This window comes from Aethalodelphis obliquidens, unplaced genomic scaffold (genome assembly GCF_003676395.1).
Source record: "Aethalodelphis obliquidens isolate GAN/ISIS:26980383/991018 unplaced genomic scaffold, ASM367639v1 scaffold26, whole genome shotgun sequence".
In the NCBI taxonomy this organism is placed as follows: Eukaryota; Metazoa; Chordata; class Mammalia; order Artiodactyla; family Delphinidae; genus Aethalodelphis; species Aethalodelphis obliquidens.
In genome coordinates, this window is record NW_020837970.1 from 21,259,426 (window position 1) to 21,274,281 (window position 14,856).

Sequence of the window (14,856 nt, forward strand, 5' to 3'; positions counted from 1 at the left end):
AGGCTATTTGTTTAATTAACATATCATCTTCTCAAGCCAGCTCTCTCCTGGGCATCTCTGAAGCTGCCTGTAGAGTAAAACACCAGAATAACAGAATATCTTTTTCCCCTTTTTCTAATAAAAACAATCAAAAGACAAAACAATATGCAGGTGGGAGGGGGAAATATAGTTAAATGACCAGGAGGTGATATGAAATCCAACTATTAAGATGATTTTTCATTTCTCATAAATAAGCCACACCCCAACAAGAGTCACACAGGTTTCACACACCTCCTTCCAGGTACATATTGGCTTCCTTCTCATTAAACTCAGTTCCTTCAAGGTTCTTAATGTCCTGTAGCTCCCAAGAGCTGCTGCCTTGAGCTGACCTCTGTCCCCCGCTGGTCAGGATGTTGTTCTTGGCTTTAAGCATGGGAACAATTCCTCCAGATTTGGCAGGACTAGGCCTTGCATGAAGAGAGTCCAGTGTACTATAAACAGTGATGTGATATTTACGGATACAAATACACTCATACATCGCCTGCTATGTTCAGCCTCATTCTCTCTCTCCTGCATGCCCATTCCTCTGGTCAAAGAGATGAACCTCTTAGACAAGCTAGAAAGATGGTCTCATCTTCCACAGCCCCTCTCTAAACAGTTCATCAGGTCCTTCCCTCCGTCTACACAAGGGTTTGGCACAGCCACGAAGTACAGACCAGTTTGTGGTTCTGTTTGTTACCAGAAAAACAAGCCCCAGATATTTTAATGAGCGATACACTCTTCAGAAGGGATCACTGAAATTCCTGAAATTAATATTCAGTGTATTTCCTGGTGAAAGAAAGAATGAGCCAAATGGTTAAGTCACAGCTTACAAAATACTTCAGATCAAGGTGAATAATTTGAAGCTATCTAGGCTTATGAGTAATCACAAGTTGTTCACACCTGGCAACAAAGGCGTGGTCACAGTTCAAACAGCTTTGGTCTTCCTTTGGGAAAAGGTCTGAACTGATGTACAGAAAAACTAACATTATCACTTACAACCCTCCTCAACCAGCTTGTTAGGTATGGGTAAGATTTGTTACAGCATAGTCAAAGCTTACTGTAATTACATACTTCTCCCACAATCATGTTTAAATTGATAAAAACAAGTTTCTTGACTAAGAAACCAGAGAACCACTATAAAATGGCTGAGAAATCTGTCAGTTAAGTGATTACACCCTGGACACTATCTACTGGTGTTGTATGGTATAGGAGAGAATAAAACCAACATCATAGTCTTCATGTTATATTAAGCTCCCAAGAGCAGCTATAATTTTCAGATGAACTCTAGGCAAGGGGCTAGCAACCCAAAAGGTCCAGAAGAATGGGCTGGCACCCTTGGTTCCACAGTTAGTACCTAAAATCCTGTATTCCAAGACAATGTGGGCAAGAGTGAAACCTACTCTTGAAATAAAGTCCTGGGATGTCAGCCATCTAACCACCAAGAAACAAGTCTAGCAGTGTAGTGGGTTTGGGAGTCAGAAAGAACCCATCCTCTCACTCACTCCTGTATGATCTGGGCAAGTCACTTAACCTCTCTGAGCCTCTATTTCTTCATGAAAAGATAAGGCTTGAACAAGACAACAGATAAGAAGCATTCACCACACTACCTGGCACTTGGTAGGCAGTCTCTGAATGGATGTTCATTCTTTCTTCTTTTTTTTTTTTTAATTAATTTATTTTTGGCTGCATTGGGTCTTCGTTGCTGTTCGCGGGCTTTCTCTAGTTGCAGCGAGAGATGGCTACTCTTTGTTGAGGTGCGTGGGCTTCTCATTGCAGTGGCTTCTCTTGTTGCAGAGCACGGGCTCTAGGCGCACAGGCTTCAGTAGTTATGGCTCGCGCGCTCTAGAGCACAGGCTCAGTAGTTGTGGCGCACAGGCTTTGTTGCTCCACAGCATGTGGGATCTTCCTGGGCCAGGGCTCGAACCCATGTCCCCTGCATTGGCAGGTGGATTCTTAACCACTGCGCCACCAGGGAAGCCCATTCTCTTTTTTCCTTAACTCCAGTCATTTCACACTAAAACTTCTTTCAACAGAGAGTTCCTCAAAATCAAGTGACCTTTGTTGTTTCTCTTTAGCCTGTAGCAATTCAATCTCTCTAATCCATTTTATCCAAAAGCATAAATTTAAATTAGAAACTTCCAATATGTGTTAAACTGTAATACAAAAGTCTCTAAAGGATCAACTTATCCTCATTCAGGGCTCTGTGGCAACATAGGAAAAGCTAGGTCCAGAAGTATTTATACCCCATAGCACAGGGAGATCAGCTCGGTGCTTTGTGACCGCCTGGAGGGGTGGGATAGGCAGGGTGGGAGGGAGGGAGATGCAAGAGGGAAGAGATATGGGAACATATGTATACGTATAACTGATTCACTTTGTTATAAAGCAGAAACTAACACACCATCGTAAAGCAATTATACTCCAATAAAGATGTAAAAACAAACAAACAAACAAAAAGAAGTATTTATACCCTTGCTCCCAACTCTCAATGCTTTTGTCCCTACACTGGCAGCTCTGGAGATTAACACTGCCATCCTGAGCACTAATCCTTTTTAACAGCATCAAACTGACTTGAGAGTATTTCTCATCATAATACAGGAACAATTTTGCTCAGGACAAACACCATGCAAAAAATGCAATCAGTCACCCTGCACTGAATACCTAAATAAGGAAAGTGATTCAATATAAGACTCAGTGTCTGCCTTTTAACAAATGTGAGGTTACCTCCGTATTTCAGCAAATATGCCATTTCCCCATTAATTTCAGTGACAGATGCATTAGTAAATTACCTTCCTCTTATGCCTGTTTTCCCACCTTTCCTTCATTGTGAATTTTCTTGTAATGTCTAGTAATCCCTTTAGTCCACATCAATCTGCCAGGAAACAGAATCTGAGCTAAAATACACTAGCTTGCTATAAGGCAGCAAGGTGAAGTTTGCTGAATTTTCAACCTAAAAACTACGCTCTTGGGACTTCCCTGGTGGTTGCAGTGGTTAAGAATCTGCCTGCCAATGCAGGGGACACAGGTTCAATCCCTGGTCCAGGAGAATCTCACATGCTGCGGAGCAACTAAGCCCGTGTGCCACAACTACTGAGCCTGCGCTCTGGAGCCTGCGAGCCACAACTACAGAGCCTGCATGTGCCGCAACTACTGAAGCCCGCGTGCCTAGAACCCATGCTCTGCAACGAGAGAAGCCACCACGATGAGAAGCCCGCGCACTGCAATGAAGAGTAGCCCCCGCTCCCCACTACTAGAGAAAGCCTGTGTGCAGCAATGAAGACCCAACACAACCAAAAATAAAATTATTTTTTAATTAATTAATTAATTTTAAAAAGAGCCAGGGGCTTTCCTGGTGGTGCAGTGGTTAAGAATCCGCCTGCCAATGGAGGGGACATGGGTTCAAGCCCTGGTCTGGGAAGATCCCACATGCCACAGAGCAACTAAGCCCGTGCGCCACAACTACTGAGCCTGCGTGCCTAGAGCCCATGCTCCTCAACAAGAGAAGCCACCACAATGAGAAGCCCGCACACCGCAACAAAGAGTAGCCCCCGATCGCCGCAACTGGAGAAAGCCCATACACAGCAACAAAGATCCAACGCAGCCAAAAATAAAATAAATAAAATTAAAAAAAAAAAGAGCCAGTGCTGAGACTTTCCTGGTGGTCCAGTGGTAAAGAATCCGCCTTCCAATGCAGGGGACACGGGTTCGATCCCTGGTTAGGGAACTAAGATCCCATACACCAGGGGGACAACTAAAGCCCACATATCACAACTACTGAACTCGCGTGCCTCAACTAGAGCCCACATGCTGCAAATTACAGAGCCCTCATGCTCTGGAACCTGTGGGCCACAACTAGAGAACTACAGGCCACAACTAGAGAGAAGTCCACACACCACAACAAAGAGCCCAAGCACCACAACGAAAAAAGGCACGCGGGTGCCTCAAAGAAGATTCCGCGTGCCACAACTAAGACCCGATGCAGCCTAAAATAAATAAAAGAGCCAGTGCTTGCTTTCTTTTTCTTTTATTATTATTTTATTGCCTTATATCTGAGGTTTACAACAGTGCTTGGCACTCAGCAAAAATACTTGAATAATTAATAACAAGTAAAGGATGGATAAGCAATTCTTCAAAGAAACTCAACTGGCCAATAAAGTTACAGAAAATATTCAACCTCATTAGTAATCATGGAAATGTAACCAAAACCAGCCAAGGTTCCCTTCCACCCCGCTCAATGCTACTACCTAGTGTTGGTGAGGGTTCAGCAAAGGCACTCAAGCAGTCACTAAAAGACTATAAAAAACAGCATATTCTTTGACCCCGCAATTCCACTCCCAGAAAAATAACCTCGATCTGTGAACATTTTCATCAATAAGGATAATTAACAAAACAGTACAAATCACCTCAAAATATAAATTGGTGAAACAATGGTAGTACACAGAATGTAACATTAAGATGAAAAAATGCTCATTAAACATTAACACAGATCATTAACAAATAGGTAACAACAGAATCTCATTTTCATTTCTTAAAGTCTGAATACATAAAAATATGAAAATGTTTGCAGTAGTTATTACCACCACTAAGTGTTAAGATGAACACTCTGAAATCTTGGTGTTTTCCTGTATTTCCCCAGTTTTTCCTTACAATAAACATGCGTTACTTTTGTAGTCAGAAAAAAGGGGAGGGGAAGGTTTGGGAGTAAATTTGACAAATCAGTTTTGAAGTGCTGAGTCCCTAGCAAAGTATTCTCCCCCAAGACTGCCACCCTTAAACCTTAGTAACTCTGCTACTAATTCAAATCACTATAACAGTGGTGCTGTTTGGGCACCCAAACTTTAAATGAAGCTAGAGGTGGAGCAATATTAAATTCAGCACTTCTAACTACTGGAGTAACCACTCTGCTCGATCCCAGCTCTACAACTTACTAGCTCTGTGCTGTTTCCTTATCTGTTAAAAGTGATGAGTACCCTGCTCATAGGAACGTTGAGGTTTAAATGAATTAATGTTTCATTGATAATAGAACCCAACATATGTAAGCCTTACATGTAAGAGCCAGTGCTTTCTTTTTTTAATTAATTATTTAATTTATTTATTTTTGGCCACATTGGGTCTTCGTTGCTGCGCGTGGGCTTTCTCTAGTTGCGGCGAGCAGGGGCTACTCTTCGTTGAGGTGCACAGGCTTCTCATTGCAGTGGCTTCTCTTGTTGCAGAGCACAGGCTCTAGGTGTGTGGGCTTCAGTAGTTGTGGCTTGCAGGCTCTAGAGCGCAGCCTCAGTAGTCATGGCACATGGGCTCTAGGCGTGTGGGCTTCAGTAGTTGTGGCTTGCAGGCTCTAGAGCGCAGTAGTCATGGCACACGGACTTAGTTGCTCTTCGACGTGTGGGATCTTTCCAGACCAGGGCTCGAACTCATGTCCCCTGCATTGGCAGGTGGATTCTTAACCACTGCGCCACCAGGGAAGTCCCCAGTGCTTTCTTAAATAGGGTTTTACTGCATCTTGGAAGGAAAAAGTTTTAAGAAAAACTTTCTGATTTTATTTCATAACTTCTGTTATGAAATAATGTAAGAAAATCTGTCAAAAAAAAAAAAAAAAAAGGAAGCGGTCAGCCAGCGGGTGCCTCCAGGACTGAACGGCTGAGGGTGGGCTGCCGTCAGTCTCTGCAGGCTGGGCCAGGCCTCCTGAGAGTCTAAGGTGGTCCACTGTGTATAAGCATTGGTGGTCCTACACAGGTCACCATGCAGAACGCCATGAGTTAGAAGCTGGGGGACGGAGGGCTTAGAGATGCTTGAGGGACATCCTTAACCTACATGAAATGTTGGAGGTTGAGGTGAAAAATATGGCTTTGATATCTTCATGGAAGACTGCATTATTTCAGGACTTCCCTGGTGGTCCAGTGATTAAGAATCCACCTTCCCATGCAGGGGATGTGGGTTCGATCCCTGGTCGGGGAACTAAGATCCCACATGCCTTGGGGCAACTAAGCCCACGCACTGCAAGTACTGAGCCCACGCGCCACAACTAGAGAGAAGACCATGTGTCACAACGAAACATCCTGCATGCTGCAATGAAGATCCCACATGCTGCAACTAAGACCCGACGTAGCCAAATAAATAAATGTTTTTTTAAAAAAGACTGCATTATTTCAATCCTGAATCTGGTTCAGTTCCCTTATTGACTTATTACTATATTTTAAAATGTTTGTTTAATTAAAAAAAAAAAAGGAAAAGGTCAACCAAAAATCCCATCACCCTACAGCTGTTTTCATGTTTTAATCATTTAAAAGTGGACTTCCCTGGTGGCGCAGTGGTTAAGAATCCGCCTGCCAGTGCAGGGAACACAGGTTCGAGCCCTGGTCTGGGAAGATCCCACATGCCGCAGAGCAACTAAGCCAATGCGCCACAACTACTGAGCCTGTGCTCTAGAGCCCACGAGCCACAACTACTGAAGCCGGCACACCTAGAGTCCGCGCTCCGCAACAAGAGAAGCCACTGCAATGAGAAGCCCACGCATCGCAATGAAGAGTAGCCCCCGCTTGCCGCAACTACAGAAAGCCCGCGAACAGCAACGAAAACCCAACACAGCCAAAAATAAATAAATAAATAAATTAAAAAATAATAATAATTTAAAAGTTAAAGTCAACAGAAAAATACTAATAGATATATACTTTTCTAAGTTTATGTCCCCACAAACACACACACCCCCCTCACACACACACACGCATCTTGGGGGAAGGGAAGAAGAAAGAGGGACTATTCAAGTAGACATTGTTTTAGTGCAGAGACTTGTTTCCTCTCTGGCAACCTTCCATGACTAGTAGCAGTAGTATCCCCCTTCAAGGCAAGAGCACAGCAGAGCTCTTTCAGGCATCCACTCATGTAGTCAGTCAAGCATTCACAAGTATTTGCTGAGGGCCTACTCTATGCTAAGCAGTACAGTAGCTGTTGAGGAGACATAATTTAGAGAGAGAAAGACCCATTCTGAGCAGGTTACAGTCATTTAAACATGGAGACATGTATAAATGGATCAGCATCATATAATTTGATAAGTTCTAAGACAGATCTATGAACAGAGTACTATGGGATTCAAACTCTCTACGAGAATTAAAAACAAATCTTTTTTTTTTTTGGCAAATACATGAAATTTCCATTTTATTACAGTTTTATACCACATTAGTTCAAATGCATTTCTCTACAACTACTCCAACAGAGCTCCTCTAGAATTACTTCAGTCATCCTTAACATGTGACTTTACCAGACTTTGAATGTAAAATAAACATATAAAATTTCAAATTAGTAACTTTTAATTATGAATGGGATAAGAAATAAAGCCATCAGATGATGTCTGGGGCTATTAACTTCCAACAAGACACTTTGTTGAAATGTTTCTTCTGATACCCCAGGTATAAATGAGAACCTTCAAAAAACAAGGGAAGACCAAAGTACAATAAAGAAGCCTCTGCAGCTTAAGCCTCCCCTAGTCCTAAACCTCTGACAGAAGCCAGGCAAAGCATCTTTCGTGCAAATTAAGTGGGTGTCCAGTATTTCCATGTAGTTGGGCTTTCAGAGACAGACACTCAAGCATATCACGAGGATACACCATCTTGGCTCTGGTTGTATTAATTATGCCTGAAGAGTTTAATACCCATCCAAGTCCAAAGGTGGAAGAACACATAAACGGGTATGGTAATCGGCAAGAGCAGACTGTAAAAGCACAGGCTGGTTGTGCTAGTGCAGCCCTGTGGGAAGTTTTCTTCCACAGAGGACGAGTATAACAGTCCTGCTAAAGAGACCAATGGAATAAGGACAGTCAACGCAGGAAGAGACAGAAACATTCTTTTCCTCCACTTATTACCCGTCACTCCGACTTTTTAAAAGGTGGATGGTATTTAGAAAATTTAGTTGTGTGTGTTGTTATTTTTAAGTATGATCTAATGCTGCTCCATTTCTTCTTGCTTCTTATTTTGATGTGTCATCCTGGCTGCCTGTGGTATCATATTAGGAATCCCATCAATAATTGGATAGGCTATTCCTAACTCTTCGTTAATCAATTCATTTGTCGATGCTTCATATCTGAGCAGCTTCTTGGAGAGCGGGCACACCAGGAACTCCAGCAGCGCTGGGTCGAAGGCGCGGGGAGGTTTCCTTGTCCTCTCGCTCTTGTCTGTGGACAACATGTGCAGATACCTCTGGGCGACCGCAGATGGCTGTGTACGTGTCCCCCACAGCGCTGAGGCGAGCCGGCCGCACACTCCGCTCAGCATGTTCTGGCCAACAACAAATCTTTTTAAAAGAGTGCCTTGAAGGGTGAATAGAAATTTGCCAGGAAGAGACAAGAATTCTCTTTAGAGAAAACAAAATGTGTAAAGGCAGAGTCATGAAAGAACAGGGATTACTGGGGGATACAGTGTAGCCAGTGTGTCCAGTGTATATGACAGAGAATGGTGGGATATGAGCTGACATGGAGGCTGAGCCACACAGGAAAGGCCCATGATCCTATACACATGAAGGACTCAACAGAGACTTTTTTTTTTTTCTGGCTGTGTTGGGTCTTCGTTTCTGCACGCGGGCTTTCTCTAGTTGCAACGAGCAGGGGCTACTCTTCGTTGCGGTACAGGGTCTTCTCATTGCGGTGGCATCCCTTTGTTGCGGAGCACAGGCTCTAGGCACGTAGGCTTCAGTAGTGCAGCGTGTGGGCTCAGTAGTTGTGGCACACGGGCTTAGATGCTCCGCGGCATGTCGGATCTTCCCGGACCAGGGCTCAAACCCATGTCCCCTGCACTGGCAGGCAGAGTCTTAACCACTGCACCACCAGGGAAGTCCCTTAACAGAGATTTTTAAGAGAAGGTATGAAATACATTTAGTCTTCCTCTCCCAGCTAAAAATGACTCTGCCAGCAGTGGGGAAGCCAGACTAGAAGGAAAAAATCTAGCAGCAGGGAGGGAAGTTCCTAGCCCTGTGCCTGGCATTAATAAATATCTCTAATAATATCTAATAAATATGTATGAATGAATAATGAACAACAGAACTCTAAAGAACATTAACATTTAGAGGGCAGAGGAGGAAAAACCAAGGAACTTTTAAGATTCACTTTTAAAAGTACTAGTGACCACTGAGCATCAAAGAAATGTGAATGAAAAAACAAGAGTTGTCAAATATCCCCTACACACACACAAAAAAAATACCTACAGGCTCAGATGGTTTTTATGCCATATTCTATTAAACCTTCATGGTCCAGATAACTCTGATGTTGTAGAAAGAGTAGTTTAACAGAGGACAAATACATCATAACCAAAGAGGGCTTATCCTAGGAATGAAAAGACAGTTTAACCTAGGGACATCTACCAACACAATTTTCTATATTACCAGATACTAAAGAAGAAAACGTATATAACCGTCTCAACAAATGCTGAAAATGCACTGAATAAAATTCAACACCCATTATGACTTTGTTTAAAAATGAGCAAACTAGGGACCTTCCCTGGTGGCGCAGTGGTTAAGAATCCGCCTGCCAATGCAGGGGACACAGGTTCAATCCCTAGTCTGGGAAGATCCCACTTACTGTGGAACAACTGGGCCCATGCGCCACAACTACTGAGCCTGTGCTCTAGAGCCTACAAACCACAACTACTGAGCCCACGTGCCACAACTACTGAAGCCCGCGCGCCTAGAGCCTGTGCTCCACAACAAGAGAAGCCGCCACAATGAGAAGCCCTCAAGGAAGAGTTGCACCTCAAGGAAGAGTTGCCTCTACCGGCTACAACCAGAGAATAGCCCGCGCGCAGCAAGGAAAACCCAAAGCACCCAAAAATAAAAAAGAATAAATAATAATTTTTAAAAGAATGCTGAGTCCAGATAACCATGAAGGAAGGCTTAACACCATCCTCCTGATGAAACCACATGGGACTGGTTCTGAAATTCGAGACTCTTCCATCTATTACATCAAGCATTGTGCAAGAACCAAAAAGAATGAAAGCTAACTGCTATTAAAGGATTAACATAACAATGGGAACTGAATAGCAGGAAACCCAAAATAGGACTGACCAAGTGAAGCTTCCCATAAGAGTCCAAAGCTTCAAGCAATACTGAAGGGCCGGAGCTAATTCAGCCATTAAACATGAAAAGCGCCTCAGTGTTAATAACTTCCTACCAGGGGAAGTGAAGTCCTAGGGTTTATCAGCACTCCACCAGCCAAGTGTGAAGACCCCAGACCAGGAACAGCTGTTCTCCAATACCTGGGGAGCAAAAAATGTTCTATTCTTTTCAAAGTGCTATTTCTATCTCCCTTGGCTCATGGTTCCCTTCATAAGTAGAGAGCATTGATCACATATTACAGTAAAGGCAATTCAATCCATTCATTTTTTACAGCAAGACTTTGCCCCTCCCAGTTCACACAGGCCAAAGAGTGTGGTCCAGCAAGAAAGAGCAAAGGTAGCAACCATTTGTGAAGCATTTTGACATGCACCAGAGGAAGAACTGTACATACATCATACTCAACAGCCTTGGCACACTGAGCATTATTAACCACATAAAGAAATCAAAGCATACAGAGTCTAAGCAAACTGCCCAAGGTCATTCAACTAATAAATGGCATAGCTGAGGTTTTGAGGTTTGAATTCAAAACTTTTCAAATTCCAGTCTTCCCACTCACTAAGTGGCCTTGAGAAATACAGGATACACATCATTCATCTCATCAGCAGATATGTTATCTGACATATATATTATGACATATATACTAAGTCGTGTCTTTGTCTATGCACAAAATTACTCTGGAAGGATATACAAGAAACTGGTAACGTTGGTTGCCTCAGAGAACTAGGTGGCTGAGAGACATGGCAAGAAGGAGAATATTTACCAAATTCTCCTCTGTACCTTTTTAAGTTTAAATCATGTGACTATATTATCCACCCCCAAAATAAAATGTACCAATTTTATATAGTCTTTAACTAAAATATATATATAATAAGGACATCTGAACATAATGTTTAAAAAAGTACTTTAGGGAATTCCTTGGCAGTCCAGTGGTTAGGACTCGGTGCTTTCACTGCTGGGGCCCAGGTTCAATCCCTGGTCGGGGAACTAAGATCCCACAAGCCACGTGACGGGGGTGGCGGGGTACTTTAAACTATGCCACCAAATGATGAGTCTGTTGATACTCTATAGTCTTCCTATCAAGACCAAAGATAATGAGTTAGGGAGCTCTACAAAGGGGTAAAGGATTATAGCTGCTTTTAGGAGCTTTAGCACTAAACAGGGGATGCTCCAAGGCCCTTGCAGTGGGGCAACTGTGCCACACTCGCTTTCCTGCTGGAGGTTTTTTGCCAACAGCATGTTTACTAAACATAAGCTGGCATCTCTATTCTCAGGCTTAAATACCACTCTCCAGACAAAGGTTATCAAAGAGGATGAAGAACTCCCAGAGACAATGGAGGAAATAATTCAACAAGAAAATAAGGAAGTAAACATTTCTAAATTGTCACAGGAGAAAATTCATGTCAAGAGGCTGAGGGGCAGAAGAATATAACACAGAATAGAAACATAGAAAAAAACAGAAATCTGGAGAATAAACAGGAAGCTCCTCACCATCAGCAAGTGCAAAGTCATCCAGCTTCCCAGAAGGAGACAGGGGTTGGGGGGAGTGGCGGGGGGAGGGTGCATAATTGGTCACTCCCTATAAGGAAGAACCCAAAGGCAGCTTGCCAGCTGCTACCCATTCCAGCTGGTTAATAAGGGGGTGAACCACACAACCAGAAGAACCCTGGAAAGTCTTTCTAGGGAAAAAAAATCTAAAGGATTTGGAGAACCTAGGGGTGGGGGAGGCCTTTAGTAACAATTTTTCTCTCTGCTTCCATTTGATGGCTGAGACTTCAGAAAGAAAGGAGGAATGTTTATGACTGTCAATAAATTGGAGTTGACCTTCCAGATCCTGCTGGAACATTCTTCTCCTTCCCTTCCTCCCAATCCTGGCTTACTCCTATTCGCCCTTTAGATCAGTCTAAATCCCACTTCTTCATCCGGAAGTTTTTACTGTCTTCCACCCAGGCACACAGTGTTATAAAAGCTTATGTTATTGTCTACCTGCTCCCATTAGCCTATAAGTTTAGAGAGGTGCAAGGGCCAAGTCTTCCATGCTCACAAATGCATACTCAGCACCAAGCACAGCATATGGCTCCATACTGATTAGTAAATATACGAATGATGATGGGCTCTCAGCCTGCTAAAAGAGTGTTGTTGACAGGGAGTAGGAAGAACATGTTTGTCTGAATACTTGCCAATCTGATTATGAGAGCTTAAAATTGAAGATAAAGAGAGAAAAATTCCCAGATAAAACTGGGAAAGAACATCAGGAATGACATAAGAAAAGCAATGGGAGAGGTAACTATTAAGCCACAAAAGAAAATATCTGAAAATTAAGTTGCCAATATCTTAACTGAAGACATCTAGGGAATTCCCTGGTGGTCCAGTGATTAGGTCTCTGCACTTCCATTGCAGGGGGCACAGACGGGTTCGATCCCTGGTTGGGGAACTAAGATCCTGCAAGCCACACAGCACAGCCAAAAAATAAATAAATAAGATAAAATAAAAAGGACTGAAGGAAAGAGAAAAAGCAAAGGAATAAAGGAAGTTTATTATTTTTTTTAAAAAGACATCTATAATAGAGATATCCAAAATCAGTTAAAGTTCATGACTTTTATGAAATAAATAAGACATGGTCCCTATCCACAAAAATCTGAGTTTAATGAATTTGTGAATGCCGTATGCCAATGATGGGCAAATCTCATTCAAATCTTAAAGGGGGAAGTGGGACGGCAGTGTGTCTCAAAATGATATTCCCAGTAGAAATCTATAAACCACACTAAAGAATTTCTGAATGAGGATAAAAGAGAGTAATGGACATGATACAGCTGCTGGAGTACACTTCAGCCTGCTCGATAATGGAGAATATAGATTAGTTTCTTGGTTCAGATCCCCAAATTGGCCTGGTAATGATGATGTTAGAGATAGGAAACTTCAGGTACCTCATCATTAGTTGGATATCAAATTTATCTTAAAAGGGGGTAGGGACTGAAAATCTAATAAAATCTTGCTGACAGTTTCATTCTAAAAGGATGAGGGGGGACTTCCCTGGTGGTCCAGTGGTAAAAAATCTGTCTTACAATGAGGGGCAAGTGGGTTCGATCCCTGGTCAGGGAACTAAGATCCCATATGCTGCAGGGCAACTAAAGCCTGCGCACCACAACTACTGAGCTCGCACGCCTCAACTAGAGAGCCTGCATGCCGCAAACTACAGAGCCCACGCACTCTGGAACCCGCGCCGCAAGTACAGAGCGCACGTGCCCTGGAGCTTGCACATCACAACTATAGAAGAGAAAACCTGCACGCCACAACTAGAGAGAAGCCCACGCACCGCAACGAAAAATCCTGCATGCCTCAACGAAGATCCTGCATGCCTCAACTAAAACCTGATGCAGTCAAAAATAAATTAAATAAGTAAATAAATAATCTAAAAAAATAAAAGGATGGGGGAACTACTATACTGGCCTTAATTCAGATCAAGAACATAAACTAGTTGAAAAACTGAAAGGGTCTCAAAGAGAAAGTAACCATGTAATCTTTGAAAGTGTGATAACCAAGGAGCTTCTGGGTTGGTGAACACACAGAGATCTGGGGAGAGTGGCGCACCTGGGCCTGGAGAGGACATGGAAGTTCTGCACCCCTTCCCACATACCTTGCCCTATGCATCTCTTCCATCTGGCTGTTCCTCAGTTTTTGTAATATATATAAATGTCAAATCACTGTGCTGTACCCCTGAAAATAATATAATATTGTATGTCAATTATACTTCAATAAAAAAGGAAAAAAAAAGAGAGAAAAAAGGTTGATAGCCAACAGCTGAGTGCTGTCAGAAGGCTGCAGTAAAGAGAGCAAGTCCTAGATGTGGCACCAGCAATCCTGTATTAAAGACCTAATTCTGCCACAGCTATGTGCCCTCAAGTCAGTCAAAATTTTTCACCCCATAATTTCCTCAACCAAAAAAGGATAATACCCGCCTACTTCACAGGATCCAATAACTGGCTATCTGGGAAGGCATTATGTAAACCTTACTACACATCAGTAAATAACACCAGACCGTTAACAAAATTAGCTATTAACAACAGAAAATATTTATTGGGTATTGAGCTCTAACCGCCAGACACTTAGTTTTACAGGGATGGTCAAGTCCTCTCAGTGGCCCTAGGAGGTGGATACTCTCATTATCCCCATATTACAGTTGAGAAAACTAAGATTTCCAACTGTTAAGTAACATGCCCAAGGCCCCCAAACAAAAAAATTGGTGGAACCTGACTCAGAATCCAGGTTTTCTGACTCTAGAAAGCTCACATTTTTATCCATTGTGCTTTATATTGCTTTCAAAATGTAGATTTCACAAAAGTAAATCTCATAATCTAAAACTCTAAAGAGAAGGCAGTTGTTGGTATTTTTTTAAAGAAATCCTCAAAAGCAAGATTCTGACAATAAATTATGCAATTAATTATGAATTATACCAATTCAAATTTATTTTTTTTTCTTTTTGGGGGGTGGGAGCAATCTGGCTTACACTTAAATTGGATATGATATAACCTATTGCTTTTTTTTTAATTGGGGTATAGTTGTTTTACAATGTTGTGTCAGTTTCTACTGTACACTGAAGTGGAGTAGAGTTCCCTGTGCTAGACAGCAGGCTCTTATTAGTTATCTATTTTATACATATTAGTGTATATATGTCAATCCCAATCTCTCAGTTCATCCCACCCCCTTCCTGCCAATTCAAATTTAAAATGAGAACAAGCTAAAGAA

General features: G+C 42.4%; 3 protein-coding genes across 4 annotated transcripts in view; all 3 read right to left on the minus strand.

Annotated features, from left to right (window-relative positions):
• Positions 1-14,856, minus strand: part of PTPN9 (protein tyrosine phosphatase non-receptor type 9) — an 80,333-nt gene that overhangs the window by 47,609 nt on the left and 17,868 nt on the right. The window contains exon 1 of one of the 2 annotated variants that reach the window (XM_027123656.1): positions 1,629-1,741. The exons of the other annotated variant lie outside the window; for it this stretch is intronic. The gene's annotated coding sequence lies outside the window, so the exon portion shown is untranslated. Of the gene's footprint in view, positions 1-1,628; positions 1,742-14,856 lie in introns of those variants that run through there. 2 annotated transcript variants of the gene reach the window in all.
• On the minus strand, positions 7,507-8,284 carry LOC113629268 (phosphatidylinositol N-acetylglucosaminyltransferase subunit Y-like). Its single transcript, XM_027123669.1, has one exon. It carries the CDS (start codon positions 7,851-7,853, stop codon positions 7,638-7,640), a length of 216 nt encoding a protein of 71 aa, XP_026979470.1. The 5' UTR covers positions 7,854-8,284; the 3' UTR covers positions 7,507-7,637.
• LOC113629266 (protein preY, mitochondrial-like) lies at positions 7,507-8,619 on the minus strand. Its single transcript, XM_027123668.1, has one exon. The coding sequence runs from the start codon at positions 8,280-8,282 to the stop codon at positions 7,950-7,952; it is 333 nt and encodes a 110-aa protein (XP_026979469.1). The 5' UTR covers positions 8,283-8,619; the 3' UTR covers positions 7,507-7,949.